The 18,815-nt window shown below is 38.4% G+C and overlaps 1 protein-coding gene across 2 annotated transcripts in view; it reads left to right on the top strand.

Annotated features, from left to right (window-relative positions):
* Nucleotides 1–18,815, top strand: part of LOC126100243 (histone-lysine N-methyltransferase eggless-like) — a 351,861-nt gene that overhangs the window by 71,301 nt on the left and 261,745 nt on the right. For both annotated transcript variants that reach the window (XM_049910825.1, XM_049910824.1), the window contains exon 2: nucleotides 1,979–2,278. In XM_049910825.1, coding sequence (XP_049766782.1) covers nucleotides 2,021–2,278 — 258 coding nt within the window. In that variant the 5' untranslated portion in view covers nucleotides 1,979–2,020. The remainder of the gene's footprint in view (nucleotides 1–1,978; nucleotides 2,279–18,815) is intronic.

Genomic DNA, 18,815 nt, shown 5'->3' with positions numbered 1-18,815 from the left:
ATGTTCAGTAATTCGCACCTAACATTTGTGAACATTACCGTCAATGCAAAAAGTGGCTTCAGTTCATGATGAGTGTTGTTACTTGACCTTTTGGTACCAGTCCTTGATGATGACTGTGAAGCAGAAAATGGCTATAGTCATCTCATTGTGATGAAAGATGATGTGATGTTACTGACAGATTGGTGGGAAATTGTGATGAAGCTGTTAGGTAAATGTCTCAGGAACTGAACAGTGTACAAACAATATTCAGCAGTAGCAAATTTAAGAGGAGCTGAATATGAGCCCGCTCGCACCCCCACCCCCCCACACACAAACACGAGCGCGCGCGCGCAAGCAGAGTTATTATATTATGCACAACTGTAATATTTACTAATTGTATGGATTCAAGAAATCCTATGTGGTACAGGAGTTGCCTGCTATCTGTGAGACATTTTATTTCCATGGGTAGTTTGTCAGAGAGTTTTATAGCTGTATATTTACCCCTTATGTGCCAAAGTTTGGTTTGTTAAAGGATAATGCATGTAATTTTTCTTTCTAGTGTTGTAATTGTGAGTATCTCTGTTCTTATCAAACTCAGCTGTGGTGTTGATAACAAACATTGTAAGTGAATAAATGTGTTGTGAAGCTGTGGTGAATATTCCTAGATGCTTAGAGAGATGCCTGTGAGATGTCTGTGTCTTAACCTGACACATAATTTTAATTACTTTCTTTTGTATGATTAATATTTTTTGCCACAGAATATTATCCTATAAGACATCAGTGGATGAAATTGTATAAAATGTGTTTACTTGCAGGTTTCAATATCCCATAAGTTGGCAATTATTCTTATGACAAAAGTAGCTGAACCTAAAGATTTTAGTAGGTCTTATATAGCTTTTTTCTTCACTTTTAAGTGTAAGTTATATTTCAATCGCATAGAACTGAAATTTCTGAAGATAATTATTCTATTTGGCCGTAACAAGCAAAGAACAATTGAGAATGGGTCTCATATCTCCTTTTTTACATTGTACGTCATCATTGACTTTCATTTTGTGATGAAAATGGTGGGATTTTACTCATGATAATGAATTTATGTATGCTGTGACTATTAATGGGATCAGTTCGGTGAACTTACAGGACTCGTAAGTTTTTTTCCCTACGTGATGCAATAATTTTGATGATGTATTCAATTAATGAGCGTCAACAGGTAGATATGAGAAGTTCAAATGAAAATGGTTGAACAAAGTTCTGTGCTGATTTGCTCAGCTGAGCTCATCAGTCAGTAGGATTATGGGTATTGTTTTGTGAAATGGTATTACAAGCACTGCATTCAGAAACAGTATAACTGTTAGGCCCTCCATAATCAGAGCCACGTTTCAAGAATGTTGGTTTAACCAAACATATATCATCTTCTTGAGTTCCCTGGGACTGTGAAAAATATCGTTACCATGTGAAATTTGTGTGCATACTGGACATGAAAGAAGATCCAGGACCATTTTTAAAAGTAAGTTTCCTGTCAAAGATGATGTAAGCAATTGAAAAAAGCATGAGCTGTAATTAAAGTGTTATGTGATGCGAGAAACAATAAAATTTCATTCAGGAAAACCATTGTGGAAGATTTCTTGAGCGTATGTCAGTTCAGTTTTTATTATTTCTCTAGAGTAATGTCAAACATTTTTTCATCATACTCACTACCAATGATATTTTGTGAAAAGTGAACAAATATAACATCTAGAAATTTCCACATGATTATGTATTAAAACAAGAAAAATAAAGAAAATTAATTTGTAGTTGGTTTTCTGGTTTTATTAATAAGTTGCTTATTCAGAGGTGATTATGTAGAAGCCATGTTGACACTAGTATGACTTGTTAAATCTATTTACACTTTTGTAACAATTAGCTAGTAAAAATTTCATGGAAGAAATATCTACTACTATTGCAAATTACACATGGTGTGTAATATTTACCTGGTGTATTAATTTTATGCATTTTGTTTCAGGATTCCGCTACAGACGATGGTAGTAATAGTGCATCAAACCTCATGATGGAAGTGGAGGAAATACCTGCTCCTGTTAATGGAACAACAGATAGTGCCAGCATGAATAACAAGCAGGGACAGATAATTGATGTGGAAATGGGCTCCCATGGGAGCACATGCTGCAATTTTGAGTGTGAGGAACGGGAGAACCTTTTCAGGCCAAGTACTTCAGCACTATCATTCTATGGTTTGAAGTACAGTAAAGGCAGACATTACAGAATATGTGATAAGTGTTCTATGAAAGCTCAAGAGCACTTTGCTGTAAGTAACAGTGATGCAAAGTACATAGTTTAGGTATCCTCTGTAAATGATTTACATGAATTTCCATATTAATAAAAAAAATAAATAAACAAAAAATCAGAAGTTAATTGTTGGCAGGAAAGTTAGTTTAGAGCTATGTAACTCTATCTCACCTAGTTACTTGACGGGCTCTTCACATCGTCCTAACTGAACATTGACATTAATTTGCTTATTTCCTTTCCTTTTTTCATGAATTCTTTTCATTTTTATTAATTAAGTTAAAACACATGGAACAAGTTATTGTTAGAATAAGTTAACAGGATGAAGTAATGTGTGCTCAACAGTCCAACCTAATTTGTTGCTTGGATTTACATGCCAAGTCCAAAGAAGAGTCAACCTGCTATTATTACACAACTGTTGGTTTTCCTTATCATTTGCATTGGTGGAGGTTGTAAAGATATGACAGTGAGCTGCTGTTGCTAGTTACAATAGAACAAAATTTTCTCGTATGTTAATTGAAGGAGGATCACTGCTATCAGCTGCAGTGGGAAATTAAGCAGAATCAGTGGCGATGAGTGAAAATGTGTACCAGACTGGGATTCAAACCTGAGATCTTCTGCTTATTAGGCAGATGCAGTAACCACTGCACCCTCCAGGACACAGTGTTATCGCAACTGCACAAACTGTCTCGATACGCCTTACGGGTGCTCCACACTCCCATCGAGTGCCACCTATCCGCAGTCACTGTCCATTATAGTCCTCTTCGCTACATAGAGCTTGCCACAGGGGGTCAGGTGTATTTGTGCATTCATACTGAAGAAAGTGGATCTGTTGCCCAGCCATGCTTATAAATTATTTGAATGCATAGTGTCCGTTCATTCGAAAGAACAGACACTATGTAGCTACCACAGCTGTGAAACACTATATGTAAATTGAAAGGGGATCACTGGTATCAGCTGCTGCACAACATTAAGTGGAATCAACGGCGATGAGTGAAAATGTGTGCCAGACTGGGATTGGAACCTGGGATCTACTGCTTACGAGGCAAGTGCGGTAACTATTGCGCCATCTGGGACACAGCATCATCGCAACTGCATGGACTATCTTGGTATGCCTCAAAGCTGAGTGAAACACATTTTGCTGTCAAGAGGGCAATGTGTGAAGCCTTCAGTGACTACCATAGCCAGTGACAACCATAGCAGAATATTGTCAAATCATCTTTCACAAAACCCAAAGAAATTCTGGTTGTAAGTAAAGGCTGTTAGTGGCTCCAAAGTTTGTGTTCAGTTCCTAGCGAATGAGTCAGGAACAGAGACTGAGGGTTACAAAGCAAAATCCAAAATGCATAACTCAATTTTCAAATGTTCTTTCACAAAGGAACACCCAGGAGAATATCCCAATTTAATTCTTGTACCACTGAAAAGATGAGTGAAATCAGTGTTAGTGTCAGAGGTGTTGAGAAACAACTGAAATCTTTAAAATTGAACAAAGCTCCGGGGCCTGATGGAATCCCTATGCTCAGTTTCTCTTCTAACTGTAATCTATTATAGATCCCCTGAACAAAAAACTGTGCCTGTTAGTTGGAAGAAACCACAGGTAACACCCGTCTACGAGAAGGGCAGTAGAAGCGATCCACAAAACTACCATCCAATATCTTTGTCATCATTTTGTTGTAGAATCTTAGAGCGAACTTTGAGCTCAAGCATAATGAGGTAGTTTGAACAGAATGACAACCTCAGTGCAACAAGCATGGATTCTGAAAACATCGGTCATATGGAATGCAGCTCACACATTTTTTCACATGACATACTGAAAGCTTTGGATCAAAGTAGTCAGGTAGATACGGCATCTCTTGATTTTCACAAAGCATTTGACTCAGTACCACACCTATGCTTATTTTTAGAAGTTCGATCATGTGGGGCATCAAGTGAAATTTGTGACTGTATTGAGAACTTTTTGATGGGAAGGATGCAGCAGGTTATATTTGATGGAGAGACATCGTCAGATGTAGAAGTAACTTTGGGTGTACCCCAGAGAAGTGTGTTGGGACAATTGCTGTACATTTTTTTATCTTAATGACCCTGTAAACAATATTAATAGTAACCCCAGACTTTCTGTCGATGATGCAGTTATCTGTAATGAAGTAATATCATAAAGAAGCTGCATAAGTATTCAGTCAGATCTTGATAAGATTTCAAATTGCTACAGAGATTGGCAACTTGCTTTAAATATTCAGAATTGTAAAATAGTGTACTATACAAATCGAAAAAATCGTAGTATCCTATGACTATAATATCAATGAGTCACCGTCGCAATTGGCCAACTCGTACAAATATTTGGGCTTAACACTTGTAGGGATATGAAATGGAATAACCCCATATGCTCTGTCGTGGATAAAGCGCATGGTAGATTTTGGTTTATTGGTAGAATACTGTAGAAATGCAATCAGTCTATAAAAGACATTGTTTACAAATCACTTGTGCAACTCATTATAGAGGATTACTCAAGTGTGTGGGACCCATAGCAATAGGACTAACGGGATATTGGATGTATACAGAGGAGGACAGCATGAATGGTCACAGATTTGTTTGACTCGTGGAAGAGTGTTACAGTGATGCTGAAAAAACTGAAGTGTCAGACTCTTTAAGATAGGTGTAAACTATCTCAAAGTGTATTAACAAAGTTGCAAGAACTGACTTTAAATGATGACTCTAGGAATATTCTACAACCATCCTATTTATAGCTGATATAGGGATTCTGAGGAAAAGATTAAAATAACCACAGCATGCACAGAGGCATTCAGACAGTCGTTCTTGCTGCACTCGTTATGTGAAAGGAAGGGGAAGAAATCCTAATAACTGGTACAGTAGGTCATACCTTCTGCTGTGCTCTTTGTGATGGTTTGCAGAGTATGTACATAGATGTAAATAATGAATTTATGAAGGTCACTTTAAACACTATAGTGTTTTATTAGGCATGGTCCTATGATAAGTGCCTTCCTCTGCCCTTCAACATCAGTTACCCAGCCGGTTTTAGGGGGATTCACGGTTTAACGTGGACTCTGAACCACTGGGCAATTTGACTTTTTTTTTTTTGCATTAACAAACAGTGCCAGAGGTGAAATAAGTGGAAAGTGACGGTTGAAAATCCTAGAGCTTCTGAATGGGGATTGAACCTGAGATCTGTAGTCTGGCACTGTCCACTGAGTCAGTATGTATATAAAATAGTAAACTGTGTATTTGAGTTTTATCCACAAAGTAAAGAATCTCAAGCTTTTTGCGCTATCTAGAATTGAACATCAGGTTTGTTGTCAGATTACAACGCATTTTGAAGTGCTGCCATCATTGCATTGTGTTGATTTTTCTGTAACAATGAGATGTAATGGTTAATTCCCTTACTAATGTGTTCAGAGAGTTTACAAAAATCCTGTTATGCACTTGTATAGAGCAGACGTTTTAGATAACATTTTAGATAGGAACATTAATGTGGAAATGTTTTTTCTCCATCTACATGTATAGTCTGCAAATCACTGTGTAGTGCATGGCGGAGGTTACGTCTCATTGTACCAATTATTAGGACATTTTCCCATTCCATTCATGTATAGAACACATGAAGAATGACTACTTAAACCTGTGCACACCATGATTAGCCTAATTGTGCATGAATTTTAATCTAATCTTGTCTTTGCAATATCTATGGGAGTGATACAGGGGGAAGTATATTCCCACATTCATCACTTAAAGTTGCCTCTAGTCACTTCCTAAGCAGGCTTACACATGATAAGTCTGCCTATAACTTTGTGCCAACACCGAGCAAGGTGGCGCAGTGGTTAGCACATTCAGGACTCGCATTCAAGAGGAGGATGGTTCAAACCCGGATCTGGCCATCCTGATTTAGGTTTTCCGTAATTTCCCTAAATCGCTTCAGGCAAATGCTGGGGTGGGTTCTTTGAAAGTGCATGGCTGACTTTCTTCCTCATCCTTTCCTAATTCGATGGGACTAATGGCCTCGCTGTTTGGTCCCCTCCCACAAACCAACTAATCAATCAGGTGTTTACCAGTTCAGTTTCTTTCAGCATCTCTGTGACACTCTCCTATGATTAGACAAATTTGTGATCATTCTTGCTGCCTTTCTTTGTATCCATTTAGTGTCATTAGTCCTTGGTTCCACAAATTTGATCAATATTTCAGGATGGATTGCCCAAGTGTGTTGTGTTCAAGCTTTGTAGACTGATAGCATTTCCATAATATATTCCACCAATGAATCTGTCTGCAATCTGCTTTACTTACAATTGAGTCTATATGATATTACCATTTCATATCCCTACTAGTTTTTACACTCAGCTATTCATATGAGTTGATTAGTTCCAGCAGTGACTCATTGGTATTGTAGTTGTAGGATGCTTCATTTTCTCGTTTTGTGAAAGGCACAGTTTTACATTCCTGAATACATGAAGCAAGCTGCCAATTTTTGCACCATATTGAAGTAGTGTTAGGATGTGACTGAATATTTGCGCAGTTTCTTTTAGACAGTACTTCATTTTAGATAACTGAGTACTCTGCATAAAATCTAAAGTCACTATTAACAATTTAGGACAAAACAGATTGTTATTAACCGTGAAGAAGACACGTCAGGTTGCAGACAGGCACAATTAAGACACTTACATAAAGCTTTTAGCCACAGTCTACACCAGTAAAAAAGAAACGCATGTCATTCACACATACAAGCAAGCACACCTCATGTACACATGACTGCCAACTCTAGCATCCCGAGATACTTGCTCGTTTGTGTAAATGGTGTGTTGATGTGTGTCTTTTTTACTGATGCAGGCTGTGGCTAAAAGCTTGTAATTTTCCTTTAATTGTGCCTGTCCGCAACTTGACATGTCTTCTTGATGGATAGTAGCTATCTGTATTTTCCTACATTGTTGATATACCTATCTGGTGTTTCCATTGTTTGATCAACATTACTATTAATATTGTCTGCAAGGTTGTTAATATACAACATGAACAGCAAGACTCCCAACACCTTGATGATTCCAAGGTAACATGCTGTCTTCTCCCTACCAAGAAATCCTCATCTCAGTCACAAATCTTATTGATACCCAGTATGATTGTACTTTTGGTAATAAGAGGATGTGTAATACTGAGTCAAATGCCTTTTGGTAGTCAGGAAACACAACGTGTATCTGACTGCTGTGACCAATGAGTTTTAGGATGTCATGTGAGAGAAGTATGAACTGAGTTTCACATTATCGATGTTTTCTGCAAAACAAAATCACCTTATGTTTTTTGCTCTTTCTGAATTATGATTTTCTTAACCAGTTAACTGTGAAAATTTTGTGATGTGGTGACCCTCGTGGTCATTGCACAAATCATATGTACTCGGCATATTCCGATATGCTTGGTCAAAAATTAATGGCATACAGCTGCATCCCCAAATCATGTAAGCAGTTGTCATACCAGCTATAAAAGGGTCCTGTAAATAAGATTCTTTGTGTAGCTCCCCAAGTTGAAGTCTAAATGAGTAAAATCCAGGAAGTTTTAAAACTCATCCAAACCCAAAAGTTGATGACCATCGATTTGACTAGAGATTGTCCCATTGTGATGAAATTATGTATGTTTGTAAACAGATCGGACATGTCTTTCAAGACGTCCAGTACTTCTTTGCAGGAAAAATGGGAAGGGGGGGTGGGGGGAGGGTGGAGGAATGCACAGATGCATAGCCTAATTAAAAAGCCATTGGTGATACATTCAGTAACATCAGTTGATTGTATAGTGTAAGCACTCAATGTGGGTAGACTACAATATTGGGGAAGATTATAAGAAGCATCATTACTAGTGAAAGAGTTACAAAAATTTCTGTCCATTTTATTTTCAATGTAACACCTAGAAATGTACCATTTTTTAGTGTTCCCTTTTATTCTTTTGTGGCTGTAACTTGCAGTCTACATAGGCAGTGTTAAAATATATCTACATATGTAGTGTTATTTGTATACTGAAAATATTCAGAAAGTGATGCATCTAATCTCAATCCACTGTGTATTATCAGTCCACAAAACAAACAGTAAATTCTTCTGATGTTGCTTATTGTGGTGAAGCTGGAACATTTGTGTGTCTCCAATTACATGTCAGTTGTGCAGCGAGCCTACATTGTTCAGGATGTAGGCTATGGTGACGGTGTGGTAACGGGAATTCATAAGTACACTTGCAGAAAATGTATTAATTCTGCCAAATGAGTAAATGAAAAAGTGACAAAAATTAAATTAGGTCATAATGTTCATTAACCAGTAATTGCAATAATTGTGTTTGCATAACATTTCCACTTGAACACTGATCCCAGAAGGTGTACACTCCTCGGTGACTAGTGCATCGTCCAATTGTGTGAGTATGAGAGAACATTGGATGCGCGTCTGGAACAAAACGAACCTTCCTCTCGTGATCACAGGTGCCATGTATTTTGAGGACATGACGAAGTGAAAGCGGAAACAAATTTTTTTTTTTTTTTTTGCCCCCCTGACCTGCATCTGTGCATTACACACGTTGTCAGAATTTTGCCTATTGGCAGGTACGTGCGCTGACAGATATCGGACACAGCTAACGTGGGCTGCCATGAGCGGCTCTGGTCCATTCATGCATTTTCATGGGACAGCTCCCACAATGGCACTTAGCAGAATATTTGCATACATATTTGTTTGTATCAGGTTGAATGTGTAGGGAACTTTAGTGTGTAGGGAACTTTAGTGTGAACCATTGCTTGAGCTGCTCTCTAAAATCATCTGCAGTCAGAATTTTCAATTAATTTTGTGAGTAATTTAGATACTTTACTTCTTTGATACACGTCATTTACTGTCCGTGTAAGTCTCTCGATGTCCATGTATGTGAAAAATCTCTTTGCCTGTTATAATGGACCTGCGTGTTTACACTAGTTAGGTGGCTACTTCCACCATCACAGTTGTTTCACACCCTCAATACTACAGATATTTAGAACATTGAAGGTAATGAATAGACTTGCATACAAATCTCGTGATTCTCTTCCTGTGAAATAAAGACCCATTTTAACTAATTTGGCAGATATTGTCCCATAATACTGAAACATATGACAGAATGGAATACATCTGGCTAAATACACACTACTTTATGTTTGAGTATTATGATGTAGAGCCAGTACAAATAAATAAAGGCTCTGTTAGTTTTTTGCATACTGAATCAGCTTGCTGTTTCCATGAGAGGTGATCATGTATGTACAAATCCAAAAATGTAGGTTCTGAATGGGTTGTTACAAGAATATCTTTGTATACACAAATTAATTTATTTGTTGCAGACAATTTAAAATATATGGCACTTTTACTAGCTAACTAAATTCTTGAACTGGCTTTCTCAAAATAATTTTTTGCTTTTTTTAGTAGAGTTTTGCATGTGTCTCCTCAGACTAGCTGTGCTATCTGTATAGAAAATTCTATTTATGTAATTGGCATTCACAGTAATTACACAGTCATTGGCTAAAGGGAGTTGGATTTCATTGATATAATGTGTTAATAAGAATATGCCCACGATGTAACCTTAGAGAAAGCCAACATCTGTGTTCCTTAACTTGAATCTTTTGCTTTCTTTTATGTTGTTATAATTTCTGAGTGCTGTTTTCTGTTTTCTAAGGCCAGGATGATCTACTCTAAGAGCTGAAATAGAGCCATGAATTACTACTTTGGTTCGTGTGGGTGTCAACCACAGTTGATACCAGTGTCCATTCCAGATATTTATGCTAGCTTGTGTTAGTTTCTGTAACATGGCAAACTCGAAAGATTGCTTTATGGGGAACAAATATGCAAGCACACATTACAGAACATTTCAAACAGCCTTGTCGGTCACTGTGATGCTTTTTGGACTAGATGTATAGTGTTTCACCAATAGGGGAAATGACTGTCAATTGTTGATATTGAGTTGAGAGCTTTTTTAACATGTGATCAGTATGTGAATTGTTTTTATTGAGGCTTGGTTCCGAGATTTACAAGCATTCAGGATGAGGCTGAGACTACTGTTAGAAATATTTCTGCTGAGAGTTACCGCTATTCACTTGTCTTGCCGAACTCTTCGGGCCTTGGTGGGATGGTGTACAGTGTGGGATGTTTTTGGTGGGTCTATTGCTTCATGTGAGGTCTGAAACATCAGGAAAACAGATGTTGACGGATTCTTACTGAGAAAGGCAACATTTGTTCTGGAAATCATTCGTTGGATATGGTACCAGAAATTACAGAAATTAGTAGAATTTGTGGAAAATGTCACCATGTTTGCCTTTAATTCATTTTCAGCACAGACCAAATGGAACTAAGACTTAAATTCACTAGAGTTAGTAAACAAAGAAATTTTCCTAGATGTGACAGTCCTATACCACTTTCAAACTGTAATCAGTGATTGATTCATAAGATGCAGAGCAGAAATTGGATACTGTTGTAACGTCAAGTTGAACACATATATTTCAAAGACGACGCAATACAAGTCGCAGAGCAAGTAGACAAAGTAAGACATGTGTACACGGTAACAGTTAAATCAGCACTGAGTCCAAGTCTAGCGGCTGCTGGCTGGCTGACCACTTAGGTGGCATGGCTGCGGCATCGCTGGCAGACAGCGCCGCATGTAGAGGGCACGCGTAACTGCGCGGCGGCACTTTGAAAGATTGGCGAGTCACAATACTTTTCCCCCCTTTGAATTTTTTGCCCTGGTCTTGATGGAGGTGGCCTGTAGATTGCTAACGTCCATAGGTGTAGTTTGAGTGGCCATAAAGTCTCGTGGAGGAGGCTTCACCTACGGACGGAAGTGTCCCTGATGATAATGGGTCGAGATGACAGGAGACGTAGGGGTCAAATCTGCTGGGGCCCCGTGCACCTATCTGCCCATTGCGGCAAGTCCGGTTGTTATAACAGGACACATGGGCGATGTGTCGGCGTCCGTAGGAGAAGGAGGCAAGTAGAGTTGCTCCGACAGATGATGGTCAGAAGCTTCTTTTTCAATTTGAGAATATTTTCGTTGGGCATCCTTGAACATTTTGGAGGCATAAGCAATGGGTTGTTCAGGACCGTCAGAAAAACGGTGCGCAATGACTGCACCAACCCCATAGTGAGAGGCGTCCGTGGCAAGAACAAGATGTTGGCCAGGTCGATAAGTCGCCAGGCACGGGGCCTGTTTCAGCATAGTCTTCAATTTTTGGAAAGCCGCATCACATGATGCGGACCAGTGAAAGGGCACGTTTTTATGCAACAGGCGATGCAATGGCTGAGCCACCGAAGCCGCAGACGGCAAAAACCTGTGATAGTATGCTATTTTCCCCAAGAAAGCCTGCAGTTCCTTATTAGATGTAGGGCGAGGAAGGGCATCGATTGCAGTGACAGTTTGCTGAAGTGGACGAATACCATCTCGAGAAAGTTGGAACCTCAAGTACGTGGTAGATACCTGAAAAAATTGTGACTTCTAAAGATTGCACTTAAGACCGGCAGTCTGTAAGACGTGAAAAAGTGTGTGGAGATTCTGAAGATGTTCCTCAGTGGTGGAGCCAGTGACAACAATGACATCCATGTAATTGATACACCCAGGGACAGGGAGCAATAATTGTTCCAAGAATCACTGAAAGAGAGCAGGGCCACTGCCAACCCCTAATGGCAATCGTTGGTGTTGATAGAGGCCGAAAGGCTTGTTAAGGACCAGAAACTGCAAGGAAGCAGCGTCGAGAGGAAGTTGATGGTAAGCTTCTGGCAGGTCAATTTTAGAAAAATACTGGCCTCCAGCAAGTTACATGAACAATTCTTCAGGTCGGGGCATAGGGTAAGTGTTGATGAAGCATTGAACATTTACAGTGGCTTTAAAATCACCACAGAGACGAATATCACCATTGGGCTTAGCAACGACAATGACAGGAGAGGACCACTCTCTGGAAGTGACAGGAAGCAAGACCCCTGAAGTAGTGAGACGATCCAGCTCCCGTTTTACCGATCACGAAGGGCCACAGGAATGGGCCGAGCCCGAAAAAACTTAGGTCGAGCAATGGGTTTGAGCGTGATATGAGCTTCAAAGTTGTTTGCATGGCCTAACTCAGGAGAAAAAGGGACGAAAATGTCGTCGACAAGGAATCCAATTGAGCATAAGGAATAGCATCAGAGACAATATTGACAGAGTCGTCTGTGGAGAACCCAGAAACGTGAAAGGCATCGAAACCAAAAAGATTCTCCGTGTTACTCTGGTCGACCACAAATATGGGAACAGTGCGAACGATGGATTTGTAAGATACCCCAGGTGGCATGGCTGCTGCATCGCTGGCAGACAGCGCCGCATGTAGAGGACACGCGTAACTGCGCGGCGGTGCGCGGTGGCACTTTGAAAGATCGGCGAGTCACAACAGATACAAACTTAAAATGAAATAGATTCATTAGCAAAAAAATGATAGTAACTAACAATCAATCTTAGGAACATTCAGTTAGTGGTATGAAAGAAAACTATGCATAAATGTCTTCAAGCAGATGTGAGAAGATACAGTCAAATTTTGGTAAGAGAAACAATTGAAAACTATAAGAGAATATAAAAAATGAAGGGGTGGGGGGGGGGGGGGGAGTTGATGTTGCAAAGATATATTTCATGGCCTATGACTGCATATTGCACAGAAAGTTACCAAATGAAAACAAATTGTACGAGTATTCCAGAACCTTTCTAAATTTTTGCATAGTTCAAGAAATTGGTCAGAAAATCAAATTGTCAATAATGAGGATAATCAGAGTCCAAAAGTAATACCAGATTTGATGTATAGTCACTGGAAGTATTAAGAAAGGGAAGATGTAGGAAGTTTTTGCTGTTACAGTAGAAATTATTAAAGCATGAGAAAAATTTATTAAAAAAAATGCTGAATAGTTTACAGAATGTTTGGCAAAAGAAGAAATGCACCAAAACCAGATTGGAGGAATGCAAGACAAAAGATTATAGACCTATCAGTCTAATATCTGTAACGTGGAAGGCATTAACTAAAATTATCATCATCTGCGTAGAAAACATTAGATTTCAATCATCCAAGTGATCAATATGGCGTTAGAAAGTGTATAAAGCACAGTGAGCCATTTGCACATTATGTACAAGAATTGTTGAACAGAGCTATGACTACTAACTACCGCCTTGTCCAAGATTTATAGATTTTGAGGAATGTTTTGACTCCGTTTCTACACTATGTGTACTGACTTTCTAAATTGTATATATTTCAGTGATCTTCTTATAAATTTATGTACTCTTTTGGTGGTTTCTCACAGAGACTTCTTAACACTTGCAGGCACCCCTGAGCACACAGGTGTGGGGCCCTTAAAATATTGAATGCAAACATCAGAATAATGCACATTTGTGTAGTGACTTTATTGGTTAGCATTATGCAGATCAAAGAAAAGTGATTAGTTCTGCAAATTGGGCTTACATTCAAATGAAAGGTTTGTTTAGAGATTTCCAAAATGCAGAATCTTCAGTTATGCTCTCAATGTCCAATTATTGAAGGGCATCACTTCCTATGCACATGATTGAAAATAAGTAATTTGTTTTTGTAACATAATTATTGAAGGGTATCACTCCTTATGCACATGATTGACATATTAGTAAGTTGTTCTTGTAACATAATCATTTTTAATTTATTTATTATTCTCTTTAGTTGTGAAAATGAATGCTCTCCACTGCAGTTGGTTACCATTAGACAAAGAAATATCCTGGTAGCAACTTCTACATTTGGGAAAGTTCGTTCAATGTTATCTACCTTCATTAGAGTACTGCCGTAAATGAAAACATTAGAGCTCATTAGAGTAATATCATCATGATAGGATTCTGAAAATTCTTTGCAGAAATTTCTCAACTGCTCAGAATCAATTTTTACTGAGAAAGGAAACTAAACCTTTAAAGAACACTAAAACTTTAGTTAATTTCCTCATATGATTCTAGATGTTACTTTAAATGAGCATCCAGTGTGTCAGTTACCGACAGAAAACTTTCTACATGAAATTTTTGTGGGCCATTCACCTGAACAATCTCTGATGATTCTGTGAAAAAACTGATATGCATACTGTGAATTAACTTTATAGTTAGCACTTTTATTTTTCTCTTTGGCTGACAATTCATACAAATTGAATCTACTGTGTGCACTACTGATAAAATCGGCAGGAGATGCAGGTAGTTTTGTTGCAATGTCTGTTGTGACAGTACTATTCTGTAAAATCGTGCTGGTTTTACTGATGATTCTCAAAAGGCCATTCCATATCTTTGGTAGGAGAGTAGTCTCCAGTTTTTCCATTTACTTGGCAAGGCTTTAAGCTTGTTTCGTGTTTCTCCTGCTTCATTGGTGTTTCTAGTAATTGACTTTATAGCTTCAAAAATATGATTGTAGCCACTGTGGACAGTGTTAGGAGCATCAGCAGGTGCAGACCATCTGGTTTCAGAGAGAGACTTCAGAATTTTATTTGCACATAAAAATTCTATCAGAATTTCCCATTGACTGTTCGAACCTGAAAAAAGGTGAACAATTTTTGGACAAACAGGAAGTATGCTGCTACTTCAGAAGCACATCCAACCACTTGAACCTTACTAAATTCAGTGAATGTGTGGCACATGGGACAAAAATAGTGATTTTATATCTTCTAATTCTTGAATGAAGACCAGAATATTTACTGCATTATGACAGCTTTGTTCATGACAGTCCTTTATTGAAATGCCAAAGATATCCAAAAAATTAAAAACTGTTTTGAGCCAGGGAATGGTGACAAATTGATGTCATTGGGCTCACAGGCACACTGTCACGAACCACTGCAACGCTATACTCACTACGCCCACGACGACAATGCCAAGAACTTTTAAGATTTACTGTTGAATCCAACTGAAAGAACTATTTTGTAAGTCTGCCTGTTGATTCATTTGGTGCCTCATTATGCCCTAGAATCACGTGAAGTCACCTGACAATTGCTGCATTCTGATAAAATGTTTTCAAGATTAGCCCTTGGTGCGCACAAGTGAACTGCTCCATGGTTAGACACCAAATGTGAAAAATTCAAACTGTGTCAACAATTGGAATGTTCCTGGAAAAAGAAATTTATCAAAACAGTGTCACCAACCAACAAACAAAAATTTACCATCCGTTTGAAAACCAGGACTCTTTCTGAACCACTCTTTATTTTGTCGTCGTTAGTTAACATGAATTGAATGAAGGTGCCTATGATGCAGTTGCTATGTGTGCTACAAGTTTAGTTTATGATAATGCCACATCAGTTCTTGAAATATAAGCATAAACAAATATCTGTAGACAACTTCCCTGTATGAAAACAGTTTTACTGTGTTGTAAATAGAAAATGTATTAGAGGTAGTGTAGCCTATTATGGACGTGTCTGAATATTATTTTCAGCATGTAATGCATCATGCCATTTTACAAAGATTCCTTTTGAAACTTTTTTTTTCTCCTAACTAGGGATTCATGATCAGAGTAGGGTTAAGGAACAAATTGAGGTAAAGTGAGGTGCTGTGGTTAAACTTATTTTCTGTAAGTGTTTCCATTATACCCCAAAATAATCAGGAGAACTGTGATCTAATCATTGAAAAGTAGGTATAGCTGTATTTTTTTGTTGGTCAAGCTGACTTACGTAGGAAAATATCCCAAATAATTTAAGATTTACACAAGGGATGAATATTTTGAAGAGTTGCTCAATGTAGGTGAAAATGCGATCAGTAATGTTTCAGATTTCGAGGTAGAATGGGATAGGAATGATGATGGAAATAGGATCACATTTGAGGAAGTGGAAAAAATGGTCAATAGATTGCAGTGCAATAAAGCGGCTGGGGTGGATGAAATTAAGTCAGAACTCATCAAATACAGTGGAATGTCAGGTCTTAAATGGCTACACAGGATAATTGAAATGGCCTGGGAGTCGGGACAGGTTCCATCAGACTGGACAAAAGCAGTAATCACACCAATCTTTAAACATGGAAACAGAAAAGATTGTAACAACTACAGAGGTATCTCTTTAATCAGCGTTGTGGGTAAAATCTTCGCAGGTATTGTTGAAAGGAAAGTGCGAGTATTAGTTGAGGACCAATTGGATGAAAATCAGTGTGGGTTTAGGCCTCTTAGAGATTGTCAGGACCAGATCTTTAGCTTACGGCAAATAATGGAGAAGTGTTATGAGTGGAACAGGGAATTGTATCTATGCTTTATAGATCTAGAAAAGGCATATGACCGGGTTCCTAGGAGGAAGTTATTGTCTGTTCTACGAGATTATGGAATAGGAGGCAAACTTTTGCAAGCAATTAAAGGTCTTTACATGGATAGGCAGGCAGCAGTTAGAGTTGACGGTAAATTGAGTTCATGGTTCAGAGTAGTTTCAGGGGTAAGACAAGGCTGCAACCTGTCTCCACTGTTGTTCATATTATTTATGGATCATATGTTGAAAACAATAGACTGGCTGGGTGAGATCAAGATATGTGAACACAAAATAAGCAGTCTTGCATATGCGGATGACTTAGTTGTGATGGCAGATTCGATTGAAAGTTTGCAAAGTAATATTTCAGAGCTAGATCAGAAATGTAAGGACTATGGTATGAAGATTAGCATCTCCAAAACGAAAGTAATGTCGGTGGGAAAGAAATATAAACGGATTGAGTGCCAAATAGGAGGAACAAAGTTAGAACAGGTGGACGGTTTCAAGTACTTAGGATGCATATTCTCACAGGATGGCAACATAGTGAAAGAACTGGAAGCGAGGTGTAGCAAAGCTAATGCAGTGAGCGCTCAGCTACGATCTACTCTCTTCTGCAAGAAGGAAGTCAGTACCAAGACTAAGTTATCTGTGCACCGTTAAATCTTTCGACCAACTTTGTTGTATGGGAGCGAAAGCTGGGTGGATTCAGGTTACCTTATCAACAAGGTTGAGGTTACGGATATGAAATTAGCTAGGATGATTGCAGGTACTAGTAGATGGGAACAATGGCAGGAGGGTGTCCACAATGAGGAAATCAAAGAAAAACTGGGAATGAACTCTATAGATGTAGCAGTCAGGGCGAACAGGCTTAGATGGTGGGGTCATGTTACATTCATGAGAGAAGCAAGGTTACCCAAGAGACTCATGGGTTCAGCAGTAGAGGGTAGGAGGAGTCGGGGCAGACCAAGGAGAAGGTACCTGGATTCGGTTAAGAATGATTTTGAAGTAATAGGTTTAACATCAGAAGAGGCACCAATGTTAGCACTGAATAGGGGATCATGGAGGAACTGTATAAGGGGGGCTATGCTCCAGACTGAACGCTGAAAGGCATAATCAGTCTTAAATGATGATGATGATGAAAATGATGATGAAAATGATGATGATGATGATGATGATGATGATGATGGTAAGGGATGAAATTCTAGAAATGAGCAAGTCCAGGTTCCTTTCTTTCTTTTGTTTAAATTTTGTTATTAAGCTTTTGAAAGCATAGCAATGCTTGTAAACTTTGCAATACATTTTAGTTCTCTATTCTTCAGTTCCAAAAATTCATTTAAATAAAAAGCCATTGTTCAGGAGAAAGCATCTGCGGTTCGGAATTTAGGTTTCCTTGGGCTTGTGCCCCACATGCTTCCAGGGTAGGGATAGTGGATTTGAAAAATATGCAACATGCTACAGATGACATATTCATACAACTCTTAACATTTTCCAATAGTATGCTTTACACTTGAGATGGTTTCCATCATATGAGAGAGTATGTAGATGTTATAGGGTGCCAAATCTGTTGAATAGTTGCATGCTCCAGTAATTTACACTTCAGGCTCAGTTTTTCCATTTCCAGTTCACCTTTGTGGGGCAGGTCTTCATGCTGATTTTTGTCTTTCCAATCCAGGCCTCTTCTTTGTTGGCTCAGAAGGCTTAATTTGAGTTTTCCAGTTAATGTTTTACCATTTGAAATTAACTTCATAAGAAGAATTCCATTGTCATCTCAGGTGACACTAGCTCTTAATATCACAACAAGTGAAAACAACTTTACATTTCTTAATATACAGAGCTACTGGCGTTAACTACTCTCTCTCTCTCTCTCTCTCTCTCTCTCTCTCTCTCGTGTGTGTGTGTGTGTGTGTGTGTGTGTGTGTGTGTGTGTGTGTGTGTGTGTGTAAGGGGGGGGGGGGTGAGATTAGGAATGTTAATGGTTAGTTGTATTTTGATTCATATCTGGGACTGTGCAAAATTTTAACAAACTCTGGAATATTTGTGCAGTTCTGTCTGTTGACAATAGTTTTTATTGCATATCTGTATTTCTTTTGTTTTTAGAGTGGCCAGTTTTATTTTTACATGAGCTTTCATCAGATCTGTAGATAAAAATAAAATAACTGATTGTATTGGTTACATGAGTAGCCTGTAGTCCCTTATCAGCTGATAAATTAGTTGAGTGACTGTTGTTATTTTAAAAATGAAGACAATAAAGATAACAATAAAGTCTGTTGTACACAAAGTGGTAGCGGATTGTCTCTGAAGACCGTACGTGTTTTTTAAATTGGTTCTTATTATAAATTACTTTGTTATATCTGCTATCTTAACTGA

Source organism: Schistocerca cancellata, chromosome 9, assembly GCF_023864275.1.
Source record: "Schistocerca cancellata isolate TAMUIC-IGC-003103 chromosome 9, iqSchCanc2.1, whole genome shotgun sequence".
NCBI lineage: Eukaryota > Metazoa > Arthropoda > Insecta > Orthoptera > Acrididae > Schistocerca > Schistocerca cancellata.
The sequence above is the reverse complement of the archived record's forward strand: the minus strand, read 5'-3'. Positions and strand labels throughout refer to the sequence as shown.